A 16,836-nucleotide genomic window follows, 5' to 3' on the forward strand; every position below is an offset into this window, starting at 1 on the left:
TTTATAGTGCACATAAAAACAGAAAAAATACATAATTAGCAAAATTATAAGTGTAAATAATACTAAAAGAATAAAGTCAATTATTATAAAAGCTAAAGTCAGGATATTGGAAAAAATGTCAATGATAAGTCATGGATGTTTATCAGTGACTAAACACTTTTAAAGATTTGAGTTGTTCCTGAGATTAGAGCTGTTCCAAAGAATACAGAGTCTTACTGTCATGGTCCTGGGTCATGTGACCCAGCGTTTTGTGTTTATTATTATGATTATGATTATTATGATTATTATGATTATTATTATGTATTCTGTTTGTGGTTCTGTTTGTGGTTTCGGGTTCTGTTCTTCCTCTGTTTAGTGTTTAGTCATCCCTGCCATTCCTCGTCTGTACCTTGTCTCTGAGACCAGTCTGTGTATTTCCTGTTTTACTTTGAAAGTCAGTGTCTGATGTCAGTGTGTTCAGTTTTGCACCCTCCCTGTTTTGTCATGTTAACTAGGTTCAGTCGTGTCTCCCTCCTGTGTGTAGTTTCCCTGTTTCTCTGTGTATTTATAGTGTGTGTCCTCTCGTGCTCGCCGCTGGTCTGTCTGTGTTGTCTCCCTGAGTCACTCTGTGTTACTTCCGTGCGTTTCCCCCTGCATGTCCTTCTGTGGATTAAGGTTTCAGGTTTGTTTTACTACCTTCCCCAGTTTAGGTTTCCTTTAGGTTCTGCACATCTCTGCGTAAAAGCTCGAAGAGTTGAGCGCGAACGGGCAGAAGTGTTGAGAGCGCAAGCAACACATTGCGAGCGAGCGCAAGTGCAAAAACTGAGCGAGAGGGGCTGCTATTGTGTGTGTGTATGGATAATAGCAAACAACGAAATACATTTTTTGCACGCAGCAATGAATTTTTCTTCACTCAAAATAAATTTCTCCTCAAACTGCAACACTTGTACCTGCATTTTTTTTTACGTGCGCTCATTTTTTTTACGTGCGCTCAGAAAAGTGGCATAAAAATAATGCCATACCGCTAGCTGTGACACTTACAGCCATTCTAACGACATAATAATTTAATGATTAATTATTTGTCCATTAAGACCCTTTTGTTGGTATAAGCAGGATGTGAGGATACAAGAGAAATTAGCTCCTTCTTCCCTTTTTCAACAAGTGGCTGAATTTAGTAACCGCAGCTAACAGAGACAACAGATCTACACACATATTACAACATTAACGCAAACAGGTTGATTTGGGACTGTGCAGATAAAACTGAAATGAATTGAACAGCATATTGATTTATTGAATATATTCATATTAAATTCATATTGACTCATAGGGAGTCATCTGATTGTTTGAGGGATTTTTCTTGATTGTTGTAAGAGCTTTACCTTTACAATACAATGTACCTTTAGTGACTGTTATTGTGTGTCAGCACCAGATAAAATTGAACTGGACTGCATACTTGAGGAGGCACTTGGGAAGAAAGCCTCTTTAAAGAATGACTTAAGGAGAGAACAATTTTAAGAATATTTAGGATTGTATTAAAAAATGTGAGATAAAGTGGGAAAAATTAAATTAAACAAGTGGATATACAACTTGCAGCAAACACAAATAAAGCCTTTTTAAAAAATTTAATGTTTAGTTTTTTCAATTTTTAGCACTGTTATTTTAGAAATGACATTAAAAACTAGTTATACTTTGTATTTGTAATCATACAAGCCACAAGAAGATAAAAATAAATATTGAAAACTATGAAAAGAATCCTTAAAAAGTGAACTACAAGACCCTACCTTTGCAAAGCGGTTGATCACTCTTCCAATAGGTGTAGTGTCAAAGAAAACCATAGGAACTCGCAGGATGTTGTTAAGAAGTCGTGAATGCAGGATACGAGATGCATCAATGGAAGCATTGGCTAGGAGCAGTGTGCCAAAGAACACAAAGAGGCCTGCAATAAAAACAAGAACGTTTCTAAATAATAGAACTACATTTTTAACAAAGACAAATCCACTGTGGACAGAACCTTGAACTTACAGTAACACTCGGGTGTGCTTTTTCCTGCCTACTGATATAAAGTGGCTGTTATTATTACAAAATAATATTTATTTTCAAAAATGCTAATTGTCATTAAGAATCTTGTTAATTGGAGACCAGACCAGGTTTGGATGTTCAGAAATTCTTAATGACAAAGTTTAGGTTGTATGAAATTCAGGGTTGCAGGGGCTGGAGCCTATGCTGCCACAGAGCAAGAGGGAAGGCACAAGCTGGACAAATCGACAGTCTGTCGCAGGGCTATAATGACAACACAAATAGTATTTTACTTTTTTCAAATTCAATTCTTATTCTTATAAAAAAAAAAAATAGTTCAATCAGTAATATATGTACTGCATGTAAAGCTAAGCTCAAGATGAACCAAGGTCCAAATTGCCAGTCTTTTTACAATATAAAGCAGCTGGACTAAAACATATCACTTTGATCAATGTAATTGGTCACCCATTCACAATACGAAAGAGCAACTGTGGAACAGGGGGTTGGGAAGCGCATCTGTAACTGGAAGGTCGCCGGTTCGATCCCAGGTTCTCTGTCCTGGTCGTTGTGTCCTTGGGCAAAACACTGGTGTTGGCCAGAGGGGCCGATGGCGCAATGTGGCAGCCTCGTTTCTGTCAGTCTGCCCCAGAGCAGCTGTGGCTACAACTGTAGCTTGCCTCCACCAGTGTGTGAATGAATAGTGGCATTGTAAAGCGCTATATAAATGCAATTCATTAAATGTACACACTTTTGGTGATTTTAATATCATATGAAAAGAAAAAACATACTTCAATGGTGCAAAAAAAATACTGTTAAAGAACTAATAAATAACAAATGTTTTCCCTCCCTTTGTACTCCTCTCTACTTTTATACTCATCTCCACCCTCTACATCAGCCCCATCATTCCCCCAGACCGAACAGCTCTGAAGCATCCACCTTATTTTTTGTTTTGTTTTTCATTGATTTGTTTAGTTTTATTACACTTTTTTTATTAAACTGAGTAGTTTAGCTTGAGAAGATTCAGTTCAGCTTAACAGAATTTTATATATAAACAAATTCCTCCTAATTATTAACATAAAAAGTTATAGGTGCCTATGCACTTTTCAGCATGAGTCCCTGTGACAAAGGACCTAACGCACACAGTGCACAAGTCCTCTAGTACAATAAAAAGACTGTTTAGGTTGTCTATATAGCGCTCTAAAAATGAGAGGATCCTAAATAACAGAGTAGGGAATTTTCCTGTCTGTAAGACATAATGTTCCTTAACGTTAATTTGCACGAACCTGAAAATATTTGCAAATACAAAAGGAATGACTGTTTTATTACCCTGAGCCACTCCAAGAGCTCCGAACACTCCCACCCTTGTGTCCCTCTTCCAGGAAGGGTATGTCATGTTGTAGTACTCCACAGAATCACTGGTCCAGTCACTCAGCCACAAATTCTGACCGATGAAAGCAGCGTTTTGGATGAAGTAAATCAGGAAAACCATGGCAGAATATCCCCAGCCCATGGCTCGCAGGTGCTGCAGGAACACTGCAAGCTTCACCTGGAAATCAGCGCGAGACGGCACTCAGGAAACAGGCTATCATTTGTTGTAATCTTGCGCTAGTTGTACAAAAACATTTTGTTACCTGTCCTGTTTCCATAGTTTCCTTCTCTATAAGCTTCTGGCCTTTCTGTGTTTCATCAGCATTTGCAGATTTTTTAATGGAAATATTTCTTCTTAATCTGACACTAAAAAAAATAGAGGAAAAGAATGAAATGGACATTCTGCTAAAGATGCTATTTGAGACAAGCTGTTTCATTGGTTTCATCTGCAACTTTAACAAGCTCGAACCTGCCATTGCGCTGGCTGCGGCGGATGCTGTTTTCTCGCCTCAGTGTAAGAGAAACAGTGTCCTCCGAAGCACCGTCAGGTTGGGCATCGTCTCCATCTGGGATGAGCTCAAAGTCTTCTGCGTCCTGGCCCTCACCTAAATTAACAATATACATGGTGTTTTATATATATGGCAGTAATTTATGGTATTTGGGTCAATATGTGAACAACATCAACACAAAGTATTCATAAAAGATGACAAAAAGAAATTTAATTCATTCATATTTGTGATGTATAATTTTAGCATAGGTTTTGGTTGTACAGCTAACAAAAACATGTGATGTGTGCAGATCATATTCCTAATATACTAAGAAAAGGTTGTAATTACCTGTTTCTGAATTTCTCTGATTGTTCTGCTCTTTGGCATATGTGTCGAGAAACTTAGAAAAAGTTCCTCCACTGGCACGAAGGGTTTCATAGGATCCAACTTCAGAAATGACTCCATTCTCCAAAACCACTATTTCATCCACGTAAGGCAGGAAGCTTATGCCATGAGTCACCAGGATACGAGTCTGTATGGTCAGAATTCACCAATCAAATAGGGTTAGATAGGATTTACAAAAACATTGTTAAGTATTAAAGGAAAAGAAAGAAAAAAACATAAATTATGTTTAAATATGTTTATAAATTGTATTTATCAAAAAAGAGAATATGTTTCAGTTCACAGACTGAATTAACAATAATTGGTTTAATCATTTAAAAATCAGTTATAAAGCCAAACCTTTTCTAACTTGTAATTCCATTTCCGAGTGGCTTTTATTCCTAACCTTTCATAATTAGCTATTCAGTTATCCTGGTCATTTAGTGTGATATTTAGCCTATTGTAACCTCTATGTAATGCTCAGGTCCTGGGTAAAATGATGTAAAATACTACAAATTAGACGCCATGTTTTCTAAGCAAGTAACAGCTGGAATATCCTGTGTAGAAAGTATTTGTCAAGATTCCTCAGAAGAAATTAAATGGGAAATGGTCGCGTTTTTTTCACTTTAAATACTGATTTCTATTTAAAATATTAATTTTAAAGTAAAATGTTTAGCATATGGTTTTTTTTTTGATATACAATTTTTATTCGTTCAAGAATAGCATAAAACAACACAACCAAACAGAGAAGAAAGAAGAAAAAAAAAACACCCCAAAAAAACCCACATCCACACAGACACACAAAAAAACATATTTTCACTCAATTACCCACAGATATAGAAAGAGAAAAAGATAAACTCCAAGAATGAATTGTCCTTTACACTTGCTTCCTATTTAACTGAGAACATCTTAATCGCAACCACCCCCCCTCAACAGTTGGGACAAATCATTTGGCAAATAAGAAAGCAAAGGGGACCAAACATTGAGAAAGAGACCCTCATTTCCTCCTAAAATAGCAGCAGTTCTTTCGTGAGGAATAACTTTAAATAATTCTCTGTACCACAACGTCACAGAGGGAGGTTTATCCTTAACCCAATTAATGAGAATACATTTCCTAGCTACCAGCAATAGTTTGTGACATAATTTGCGCTGCAAGTGATTCAATGTTAATTCTTTTGAGGGTAGGCCAAGAAGAAAGTACCCGGGGTCCCTTTGAATCAGGTTGTTAAAAATATTACTTAGTTCTTGAGATATGAAGCTCCAAAATCTTTTGATTAATTTACATTCCCAAAAGTAATGGAAAAAAGTGCCAGTTTCTTTTTGACATTTACTACAAAGATGGGAAATATGAGGTGCAATCTTATGCAAGACATTAGGAGCTATATAAAGGCGATGTATGATTTTGTATTGGGTTTCTCGCAAGCGGTTACAAGTAAAAGTGGAACTACTCATGTTAATGGCTCCTTTCCACTCCTCTTCGGTATATTGATTATTAAGATCTCTCTCCCATTTATAAATAGCGCTCAGTGTGTTGCTACTAAGAGTATATAGGAGAGAGTAAAAAGCTGAGATAAAATGAGTTCTGTCTTTTCGCTTAATAAGAAATGTCTCAATATCATCATATATAACTATTTCTGGAGACTGTGGAATTCTAGAATGAACGAAGTTACGAACCTGGAGAAAGCCAAAAAAGTGGTCTCTAGGAATATTAAAATTTGACTGCAATTGCTCAAAGTTCATCAGTGTGTTGTTTTGATACAAATCGCCAATTACCCTTAATCCCTTTTTGTGCCACTTATCGAACATGCTACAAGACATTCCTGGAACAAAACCTTTGTTTCTCAGTAAAGGAGTCAAGAATGAAGTGCAATCTTCTCTACCCAACCTTTTACGCATTTCCCCCCAGACCCTTATTGTATTATAAATGATTGGGTTATTCTTAATCCCCATTTTTAATATTGTTAGCATATGTTTTTAAGCACAAACCTTGTCTTTAAGTAATCCATTGGGTCCAATTACATTTTCAAATAGATGCTTTCCTACATGTGAGTCCACAGCAGACAAAGGGTCATCTAATAGATAGATATCAGCCTGACTGTAGACTGCTCTGGCTAAGCTCACACGCTGCTTTTGACCCCCTGAGAGATTGATACCCTGAAAAGAGAAGAAAGGAGGGGAAAAGAGACACACTCTTTTAGCCTTTCCTTTATAATCAGAAGAGCTCTTCTGTTTTGTTACTTTTTTGTCATGTATTTAAGAAACAAATATTTTACATGTGTTTATAATAAACGCCATACACAGTATTTGCATACAGGAAAAATATTTGTGTAACCAAAAACCTGAACCTTTCAAAGTGTAACTCACTTTCTCTCCAATCTCAGTGAGGTCTCCTCCAGGCAGCAGCTCAAGGTCAGGGGCAAGAGCACAGGCCTCTATGACCTTTTTGAAGTTCTCTTCCTCATGTGGAGATCCAAACAAGATATTATCCTTCAAAGTAGCATTTTGGATCCAGGCTTGCTGCGGTACAAAAGCAAGAGAACCCTGGAAAGAAACAAATTATGACTCAATTACAGATGTCTCACTACATCTGTCTTATCATAAAAAAAAACCTGGCATCCACACATTTTTATCCAGACCAAACACTACAGTGGCTAGGTGAAAAACAAATCAATTTACTGGAAATCTAAGAGAACAGTTTATTCTGTGGGTAAAATGGTTTGAGTTATAAGCAAATCATCTGCCTCCATTTCACAAAATTTGTGCAGAAATATACTTCTTTATTCAGCTGTTTTTTCCTTCAATACTGATGAGTTTAGACCAGATTATCAAAACTGGCTTGAATGAATTAGGCTGGTGATGTTTTTTTTATTTATGCATCTTTACTTTGTTTCTTAAAGTCTTTAATGTTTAATTGTTGAATTATTTTAAAAAAATTAAAATATTGTATTGTGATTGTTAAATTATACGCTTTTTGTGCTCCTTGAATGTAACTACTACTATGTAGATCACAAAACGTTTATGCTTTTCATGTAGAAATATTGTTTTCAGTGGGAGTCTATGAGTCTAAATACACTATGAACTTTTTGGGATATCCTTATCTGGATGATTGAGAATGCATAGATACTGCTATATAGAGGAATTTTATACTTTTAGTCATTAAATAAACTCAGTAAATGATTCAATCAACATTGATTTTCTCTGTATTTAAAAAACAAAAAAATAACGAACATAATTTCTTTATGGAATAATAAAGTATTCTGCCTTCGTGAAAGATGAGGGAAGGCGCTGAAGTAAAAACTGAAGCAAACTTAATTTGATTGTGCCACAGTCATGCTACATGTTGAGTTAAAAAAACAAAAAAACATTTGTGTGAACATTTGTGTTATTTTAGTTAAGACGTAATTAGATGTTATGGATTTTACATGTTTTTTTAACACACACTGATAAATACAAACGGGGAAAAAGCCATTACCATAATGTTGATAAAACCTTTGGTACTGTGCATCTCTCCAAGGAGGGCTGACATAAGAGACGACTTTCCTGACCCAACAGCTCCCACTACGGCAACCAACCGACCAGGCTCAATGTCCAAATTCACACTGGACACACATAATAACTATACTCAATGCTGTGAACACATCAGGGGCAAATAAACAGACTTGAAAAACTTAAGCAATGCTAAAAAATCCTGGTGAACATCTCACAGTTAATTAAGTTAACTAGTAAATTGTGATGACCAACACAGACATACTCTTTCAGCAGAGGCTTTGCATCTTTTTCCCAAGCAAAGGAACCATCACATACGCTCACAGCAGTATCTAAAAAATGAACACAGACCAAGACAGAGCTTAACAGATGATCCGCACACATAAAAACTGTGACTAAGCTTCAATCTTCAGCTGTAGAACAAGTGCAAATTCTAATGGTGAACATACTGAAACTGGGGTCTTGGCGCACAATGTCACTGTCGATGTCTTCCCCTGCCAGAAACTTCTCCAGGCGCTTCTTAGACACTGCTGTCTGAAAATTCAAAGAACAGGTTAAGTTTGATGTTATCACAGGCTTGATACATGTGCGTGATGTAGCTCTGTTCACTTACTTGTACAATGGAAGCAATGAGCATGGGCAGCATGGCAAGAGGAGCTCGGAGGATGTTGAAGAGAGAGATGGAAGTAAAAGCTCTCTCAGCAGTTAACACATTATCGCTGCTCACACTAACAAATACTGCAAACGTGGCCAGAGCAACCTGCAAGTACAGACAGTTTAAGAAAAAAGGTTTCTTTACCATTTGATTCTAATCTCTGTGAAGCTCCTTGACAGAACTCACCAGAGCTGGACTGCAGCGGAAGGTAAGGATGGAGATGGACTGTAGGTAGGCAAACTTCTTCATGACTTTTAGTTCTTCCCCTCTAATGTCTTCCACCTGCTTCTGGAAGGATGGCTCCCAAGCATACAGCTTCAGAATCTGGTGGGAGACAAAAGAAAAAGACAGGGAGGAGGCAGTGAGGCAGAAGGAAGGGTGCGGCAGCAGAGCACTTATTGTTCAAGTTACTGCAGTTTCTTGAAGCATCAAAGCCTTACATGTAAGGAAGGCATCTACATACACCATGAATACACTGAATAAGGGAGCTCACCTTGATCCCATTTAGAATTTCATTCATGATTTTCATTCTCTTATCTTTAAAGTTCATGTTCTCTATCTGAAAAGAGACACAATGTAGCTCATGTTAAACAGGCAATAAGACAATACTTAAAGTGTTTTGAACAGCAATTTATTCTGTGTAATTCATTAGAATCCCCCCCCCCCCCCCCCCCAACTTTTTCACCAGCAAGAATCATGTGCTCAGAGTTACCGAGATCACTTTTTTCACATTATAGTTAATATTAATTAAACGCCTGTATGCTGCGTCACTCAATTGTCTATCTACTTTTGAGCCTCTGAAAGTGGGCGGACTGTATCAAAAGCTATTAAACAGTCAATGCAATACTTTAGTTAAACATCTTGAATAACACTTTAAAATTTGCAGTGTAATCTCATCTTGAATTATCTTGATTTAGAATCTCGCACAGAGGTGTACAGAAGATTTGGCTAGTATTTCCCCTGACCTGGAGTTTTCTGGCCTTGGTTGCTAGCACTGCATTGGTTGGAATTATTAACACCATGACTCCCAGTCCTGCCAACACAGAAGGTCCTAACTCCAGCCACAGGAAAACAATGGATATGATGATCTGCAGAGGGCAGGACCACAGCAGGTGGATAAAGTTGGTCACATCATTGAAGCGCTGGGCATCTGCTGACATCAGGTTCACCGTTTCCCCTACTGTTGACTCCTTACGAGTGTCATTGGACACCACTAATGCCTTAGAAAAGGGATAAAAAGGGCTTATTAATTAGAAAGTGGGGTGAAAATTAAGTAAGAGAAGCATATAAGTGATATTTTGTCTTACTCTGTATGTTTTAGTACATCAACAAAGCAGGAGATGGGTCTTTGTGTCACTTTTTTTAAAACCATAATCCTACTCTAACCCTATATATTGAAAAAAGCAAAGCTGACCTTATCTAAGAAATAATGTAAATAGTTTTTCTGTGACAAGTATGCGCTGATAAAAGTTATTTATAACTGAAACATCTGACAACTGACTTAAGCAGGAAATTATGACTAGTAATTTTTTTCTTCTAATGTGTAACAGTAATTTATATTATACAGCATTTGATTTTTTTTTCACACCAATGTCAATAAATGGTGTTCTGTCACTCCTGTTTTTACCTTTTTATACACAGCAGCCATAAGTGCAGTGCGAACCTTCATCCCCAGCACATGGCAGCGCTGGAAATACTGCTGTAGGGTTAGAGACTGTAGCAGAGCCACCACCATCAGCAACACTGCATACAGATAGCCCTCCCAGGCATATCTGGATTTGTCCTGAGTGAACGAGATCATCAATCTAGGAAAAACAGAAAAAAAGAAGAAAACATGCTAATCTCCAGCTTCATCTTTAGCACTTATCTAACAATGTCCTCATTTCATCCTGCCACTCCTGTTATCGGTTATGAATGACTAGTGTCAAGACATGAGGGACAGAGAGAGATTAAAGACCCCCTGCCTTCTTCTCATCACATCAGAGAGAGGGTGAAAAGGCTTAACATCCCTTTTTTTTTAAGTGATTTATAGTTTTAATCTTTATTTTTATCCTCATTTTTTATTGTTTTTTTTTTTTTGTTTAAAGATAAATCAAAATATAAGCTTGATCAATATGTTAAATGAGAAATGTAGTTTGAGTAGTGAAACAGTCTAGATTTTGTGTCTGTAGACATGATCCAACTTAGTTCTTTACCTATTGGTGTCAGCAATGTGAAGGATGTCTCTTAAATGTTCAAATGTCATGAGATCTTATATGTTAAGAATTACGAAGAAAATGTAAAGAAGTGTTGTTGAAGTAAACTTTGATTAATCAAATACATATTGTGTGGTTGGACATCAGATGATCCTAAGTGAACAATGTGCTTGAATGACTAGATAGGAGGAGAGAGAAGGGGGGGGCAAAAAGGCACTTGGGAGAGTATAAAAGAGAGCGCCCAAATGCATTCTTTGCTCTTCCCTTCATCTGCTGTGAGATGAACAGTTCAGAAGATTGGATCTCTAAGTGAACTTTGTGCCTGACGGTGGTCAGGACTACAGAACACTGAGATAAGCACATCTTCAGACCTGGGCGTGCCTGTCTCCTCTCCAGTGTTAAGAAAAAACTCAGCATTAACTCATTATAATTTTCGTACAATTAAAGTCTAAATTGTTGATATTCACCTTTTAACCCGTTGTGAAACAGTACAGGTAAAAATCTGAGTATTGACCCATTTTAATGTAAATAGCTCTTACAGGTTACTTCAGCCCTTTACACATAACATACCCTTGAGGCCTACTGTCAAGCCCTCTAAAGCTAACCCACTTAAATACCAAGCACACCAATAAAGAGGGGAGCCGCTGTAACTATGTGCCTGACGGAGGCCAGGACTGCAAGGCTACTCGGGTCCCCGGATTTTATCAGATAAGCAGGAAAAACATACAGACGATTTTGAGACCATTAAAGCTGGGCGAGCTCCCTGAGCCACATCAGCCCCATCTGAACTCTGCATTGCCTGCTGGGTAATACTCATCCAGCGATTAGAACTTCTTAAACAGAGAGCTGACCCAGACTTCCTGTATAGGGGTGCTGGTCCCGCAGACTGACAATAGGGAATAGTTAACCCAAAGGATTGTAAAAGGTAACTGCAAGTGAATAAAAAAAAAAACATCTGTGACAGATAATTGTATAAATTCCTTTCCTTTTGTTAAGGAATATATATATATTTTTAGTACTTATTTTCTGATTATTTTTGTTTTATGCAGACCAGAATATTAAGAGGCCACGTTTCACTCATTAAGTGTTTTAAAGGTCATAAATTGCTGAGCAAGACTGGAACACGGTGCAGAACAGGAAACTGTGCAGAACAGGGAGTCTTGTGCAGAGCTGCAGAGGCAGAGTGTAGCGCAGAAGTTGTTTTGATCAAAACTGTGTGTGACGTGTAAGTACCAAAATAACAGGAGGAGGGAGCTGACTATAATATAGGTTATAGGCTTCTAATGCTTCAGATCAGGTCTGCACGCATTCAGGTCCAGACCAAAAAGGCTAGGCAGTGCATGTATCACCTACGACAACTGAAGAAGCCCTACAACATCCAGAGCCTTCAGGTACTCGGGGCGGACCTCATCAACACCAGGGGCTCTGCCACCAAGGAGTTGTTTAACTGCCTCAGTGACCTCGCCCCCGGAAACTGGCGGGTCATTCCCCTCATCCCCAGACTCTGCTTCCTCCTCGGAAGACGTGTCAGTGGGATTAAGGAGGTCCTCGAAGTATTCCTTCCACCGCCTGACAATTTTCTCAGTAGACGTCAGCAGCGCTCCGCCAGCACTATACACAGTGCAGGTAGAGCACCGCTTTCCCCTCCCGAGACGCCTGACGGTTTGCCAGAATCTCTTCGAGGCAGTCCGAAAGTCTTTTTCCATGGCCTCTCCGAACTCCTCCTACACCCAAGTTTTTGCTTCAGCCACTGCCCAAGCTGCATTCCACTTGGCCTGTCGATACCTATTGGCTGCCTCCGGAGTCCCACAGGCTAACCAAGCCCAATAGGACTCCTTCTTCAGCCTGGTGGCTCCCTTCACCTCTGGTGTCCAGCATTTGGTTCGGGGATTACCACCACGGCAGGCACCAACCACCTTGTGGCCGTAGCTCAATGCAGCAGCTTTGGCAATGGAGACGCTGAACATGGTCCATTCGGACTCAATGTCCCCAGTCTCCCTCGGAATGCTGTTGAAGCTCTGCCAGAGGTGCGCGTTGAAGATCTCGCAGACTGGGGCCTCAGCTAGACGTTCCCAGCACACCCTCACTACGCGTTTAGGTGCACCGGGTCTGTCCAGCGTCCTCCTCCGCCACCTGATCCAACTCACCACCAGGTGGTGATCAGTTGACAGCTCAGCCCCTCTCTTTACTCGAGTGTCCAGAACATATGGTCGCAGGTCTGGTGATACGATTACAAAATCGATCATCGACCTATGACCTAGAGCGTCCTGGTGCCACGTGCACTTATAGACACTCTTATGTTCGAACAAGGTGTTTGTTATGGCCAAACTGTGATTTGCACAGAAGTCCAATAACAAAACACGGCTCGGGTTCAGATTCGGGAGGCCGTTCCTCCCAATCACACCCCTCCAGGTCTCGCTGTTCTTGCATTGAAGTCGAAGTCTCCCAGCAGGACAACAGGGTCTCCAGGTGCAGCACCTTCCACCCCCCCCACCCCCCACCCCCCAGGGACTCTAAGAAGGCTGGGTACTCTGAACTGCCACTCAGCGCATAAGCGCAGATGACAGTCAGGACCCATTCCCCAAACCCTCTCACCCACCGGGAAGAACTCCAAAGTACCGGCAGCAAGCCGAGGGGATATTAGAATACCCAGCCCGCCGCCTCTCACCAGGGGCAACTCCAGACTGAGACAGAGTCCAGCCCCTCTCCAGGAGACTGGTTCCAGAGCTCAAGCCATGCGTAGAGGTGAGCCCGATTATATCTAGCCGGTACCTCTCAACCTCACGCACTAACTCAGGCTCCTTCCCCACCAGAGAGGTGACATTCCATGTCCCTATTGCCAGTCTTGGCAGCCGGGGATCAGTCCGCCAGGGCCTCCGCTCCTGGCCACCACCCGGCACACAATGCACCCGACCCCTATGGCGCCTCCTGCGGGAGGATGGGCCCATGTCTCCTCTTCGGGGTGTGCCCGGCCGGGCCCCATGGACTAAGGCCCGGCCGCCAGACGCTTGCCCTCGGGCACTCTCCCCGGCCTGGCTCCAGGGCGGGGCCCCGGTAACCCTATCCCAGGCAGGGTAAACTGTTCCCTTGATGTTCTCTTCATAAGGGTCTTCTGAATCGCTCTTTGTCTGGTCCCTCACCCAGGACCAACTTGCCATGGGAGACCCTACCAGGGGGCAAAAGCCCCCAGACAACATAGCCCCTGGGATCCCTGGGACACACAAACCCCTCCACCACGATAAGGTAGCGATTCACGGAGAGGTCTCTCCAAAGATCCTCAGGATTTTCTATACAGGCGCTGTGGAGAGCATCCTCACAGTGGTTTGGGAACAGCTGTGTGAAGGACCAAAAAGCTCTCCAGAGAGTGATCCGTACAGCAGAACGCTGCTGCAGGATTGCTCTCCCCCCGCTTCAGGACACCTATACCAGGAGATGCCGGACTAGAGCAGCGCAGATACTGAAGGACCCGTCCCATCCTGGCAACAAACTGTTCCAACTTATGCAATCTGGTAGAAGGTTCCGCATCATCCGGGCAAGGACAGAGAGACTGAAGAGGAGCTTCTATCCCCAAGCCATCCGGGCCCTAAACACACACACATCCGCCCTCTCACATCATCTATAATTGACTGAGACAGGACTCTTCCAGACACTCTAAACCCAGGCACAATGTACATTTCAAATTCCTTTAATTTTAAATATGTGACAAATAAAGAACCTTGAACCTTGAACCTTGATCTGCAGATGCTTACATCGTGCGGATCTCTCTTCCGGAAGATAATATATTGAATAAAATGATTATAAATACTTTGACCACTCTGAGTCTGCATCTTCTCTGTCCAGTAGAAAAATAAAAAGAACTGGTTTCAATATTTTCCTTTTCTTTTTGAAAAGTATGCATCAGAAAGTCAGAACAGTGAACTATTAAGAGACCACTGTAGTCCAATACAGGGTACAACACAGCTGAGTTGCTGGTTTAAGTCCAGCGACATTGTACAAGCACAACATTGTTCTTCTCTTAAATCTGTTGTTTTATTTCTGTAACCTTCTGTAATATCTTACTCACTTAAGAAGCTGAGGACTGACAAAGGTTAACACATCCTGCAGAAGTTTGAAGCAGACAGATTCAATCAGAATCCTTTTAAAGGTCTTGTAAATGGTGGTAATCAGCCATGAATTGGGATAGTTCTCTTCCTCCTTACTGTCCTTTTTCTTCTTTTCATCTTCCTTCTTCCCCCTTTCCTCCTAAAAGAACAGATCGTTTAAACACAGTTGATGAGATTTATTCAGAAAAAAACATAGTGATGTTGATTAGTGATGTTATTAAAATCCGTTTAGACTGTAGCTCAATATAGTGTACATGTGTGTGGAAGTGTTTGAATGCTCTCACCATCATTAGTACATCCTGACTGACTCCTTTCCCCAGACCACTGGAAAGCCCATTTTGCTGTGGGTTTTCCTGGGCACTGTCTCTGGTTTTAGCTGATTTCTTTTTCATCTTGTTCTGGAATCGGACCCTAGCTGCATCCAACTCAGGCTTCATGAAATGCTGGAAACGCTCATTGATGAAAGCAGTGCTATCACTCTCATTCAGATCCCACATGTCCTCCTGAACCAGAGGTTGTTTGTAGCCTTTTAAGACCATACTGTAAAAACAATGAAAAGACATGGAGCACATATGTAGGTGCTTGTTAAGATTCCTACTATACTGACTTTAATGTTACCTGTTTAACCAGTTGAATGTGATTCTGCTCAAAAATGGTGCACCTGCTTCAGGATTCTGTGGATAAAAACAAGATTAACATTTGACTCCTTATGAACTTTGCCCTCGGAAAACAAACAAGCAAAACCACTAACAAATAAAGGGTACCTTTTTTATAAAGTCTTTAGCTTCTGGGGGAATATCAGCCATAATAGAAAGAACTAGTGCAATCAGTTCAAGCCCAAAAGAAATGTAGAAAAGGCTGAAACGTGGGACATCACGGACCTCGCCCTAATTGCCAAAAATGAGAGAAAGAAAAACTTTAAAGGGTCCCGAAGAAAAATGAAAATGGTGTGTTATGCAACACATGGAGAGCTAAAAGTCAATCATATCAAGTTATTGCACCATGTCTGAGTAAATCTACTATTTGTCTTCTACTTTAAATCCAACTTGATCAAATGTCTTCACTCATACCAGTCTGAGAGCCTCTCGTAGGAGGGTCTGGAAAGGAAAGATGTCACACAATACAAGGAGTAACCAGAAGAAGAAAATAGAGGCAGAGTCTATTGCTCCTTCCCGTCTTAATCCTTCATGGCAAAGCAGGACAAGGATCTAACAAAGAAGACACATCAGAACATAAAAACAAATCCTTTCAAATTTAAATAAATAAATATAAAGGTTGCTCTATTTACCCATGTGATTGCAAATAAAACTGGATTTGCGTAGTATGCAGCAGCATTTTCTGAAGATTGGTCACTGTTTGGACCAAAATCTTCTCCTAGTGTGACTCCCAGGTGTGCTATGGCCGTCAGGAACAACAGAGACGCCACAAGCTAAAGGAAGAAAACACAGACCAGACAGGAGAATAAATCATGTTATTTTATGCAAAAAAATTTTTAATAATCTTTTGCATAAACTTTTGACCAATACTATGTTTTTTTTTTCATGAGATAACAAATACTTAAAACTAAGTTCTTTCCCTTCATTCCTTCAAGGTTTTAGAGAAGTGATAACAGATGCTTAAAATACGCAGAATGAGACATCTCTTTGCCCTTTTGCTGTAAATGACTTGTCCTTTCCATGTTAGAACATTTCATACACAGTATATGCATTTATAATAAACTCACAGAGAATGGCCTCTTGGTGTTTTTGACCTTAACAGTGAATTTACACTACATGTGTTTTAGCTTCAATGTATACACTCTTTTTTTACACTGACCTTTGGAAAAACATTGTTCTTTTTATATTACTCCAGTCCTCAAGGGCCAGTTTTCCCAAATTTTTCCATGTGTCCCTGCTGCAACACATCTGAATAAAATTCAGTAGGTCATAGGTTCTCAAACTGTGGTACGCGTACCACTGGTGGTACATGGGCTCCCTCTAGTGGTGTGCAGGAAGTCTCTAAAATTTTTTGAAGACTGAATAATATACCATGTTCTGATTCAGGGATTTCTGAAAAATTAAAACGTAAAGCTCTGCTATCACTTTCGACATAAATGACGACAGGAAACTAAACAGCAGTGACATTTATATGGTTACTGTAGTTGGACTAGCTGGTATATAATGATG

General features: G+C 40.1%; 1 protein-coding gene across 1 annotated transcript in view; it reads right to left on the bottom strand.

Annotated features, from left to right (window-relative positions):
• The window catches only part of LOC146695524 (ATP-binding cassette sub-family C member 2-like), a 31,878-nt gene that overhangs the window by 8,792 nt on the left and 6,250 nt on the right, over window positions 1–16,836 (bottom strand). Inside the window, exons 3-23 of the mRNA XM_085477746.1 lie at window positions 15,960–16,100; window positions 15,742–15,879; window positions 15,436–15,558; window positions 15,290–15,345; window positions 14,956–15,211; window positions 14,632–14,810; window positions 10,001–10,178; window positions 9,339–9,593; window positions 8,867–8,932; window positions 8,560–8,697; window positions 8,332–8,478; window positions 8,168–8,252; window positions 7,984–8,050; window positions 7,705–7,831; window positions 6,597–6,773; window positions 6,219–6,386; window positions 4,200–4,383; window positions 3,833–3,968; window positions 3,627–3,729; window positions 3,322–3,541; window positions 1,761–1,915 (exon numbers count right to left, since the gene is read on the bottom strand). Coding sequence (XP_085333872.1) covers window positions 1,761–1,915; window positions 3,322–3,541; window positions 3,627–3,729; window positions 3,833–3,968; window positions 4,200–4,383; window positions 6,219–6,386; window positions 6,597–6,773; window positions 7,705–7,831; window positions 7,984–8,050; window positions 8,168–8,252; window positions 8,332–8,478; window positions 8,560–8,697; window positions 8,867–8,932; window positions 9,339–9,593; window positions 10,001–10,178; window positions 14,632–14,810; window positions 14,956–15,211; window positions 15,290–15,345; window positions 15,436–15,558; window positions 15,742–15,879; window positions 15,960–16,100 — 3,099 coding nt within the window. The remainder of the gene's footprint in view (window positions 1–1,760; window positions 1,916–3,321; window positions 3,542–3,626; window positions 3,730–3,832; window positions 3,969–4,199; window positions 4,384–6,218; window positions 6,387–6,596; window positions 6,774–7,704; window positions 7,832–7,983; window positions 8,051–8,167; window positions 8,253–8,331; window positions 8,479–8,559; window positions 8,698–8,866; window positions 8,933–9,338; window positions 9,594–10,000; window positions 10,179–14,631; window positions 14,811–14,955; window positions 15,212–15,289; window positions 15,346–15,435; window positions 15,559–15,741; window positions 15,880–15,959; window positions 16,101–16,836) is intronic.

Source organism: Copadichromis virginalis, linkage group LG13, assembly GCF_057382275.1.
Source record: "Copadichromis virginalis isolate Kocher_CV1m ecotype Utaka linkage group LG13, C_Virginalis_male_GT1.1, whole genome shotgun sequence".
NCBI lineage: Eukaryota > Metazoa > Chordata > Actinopteri > Cichliformes > Cichlidae > Copadichromis > Copadichromis virginalis.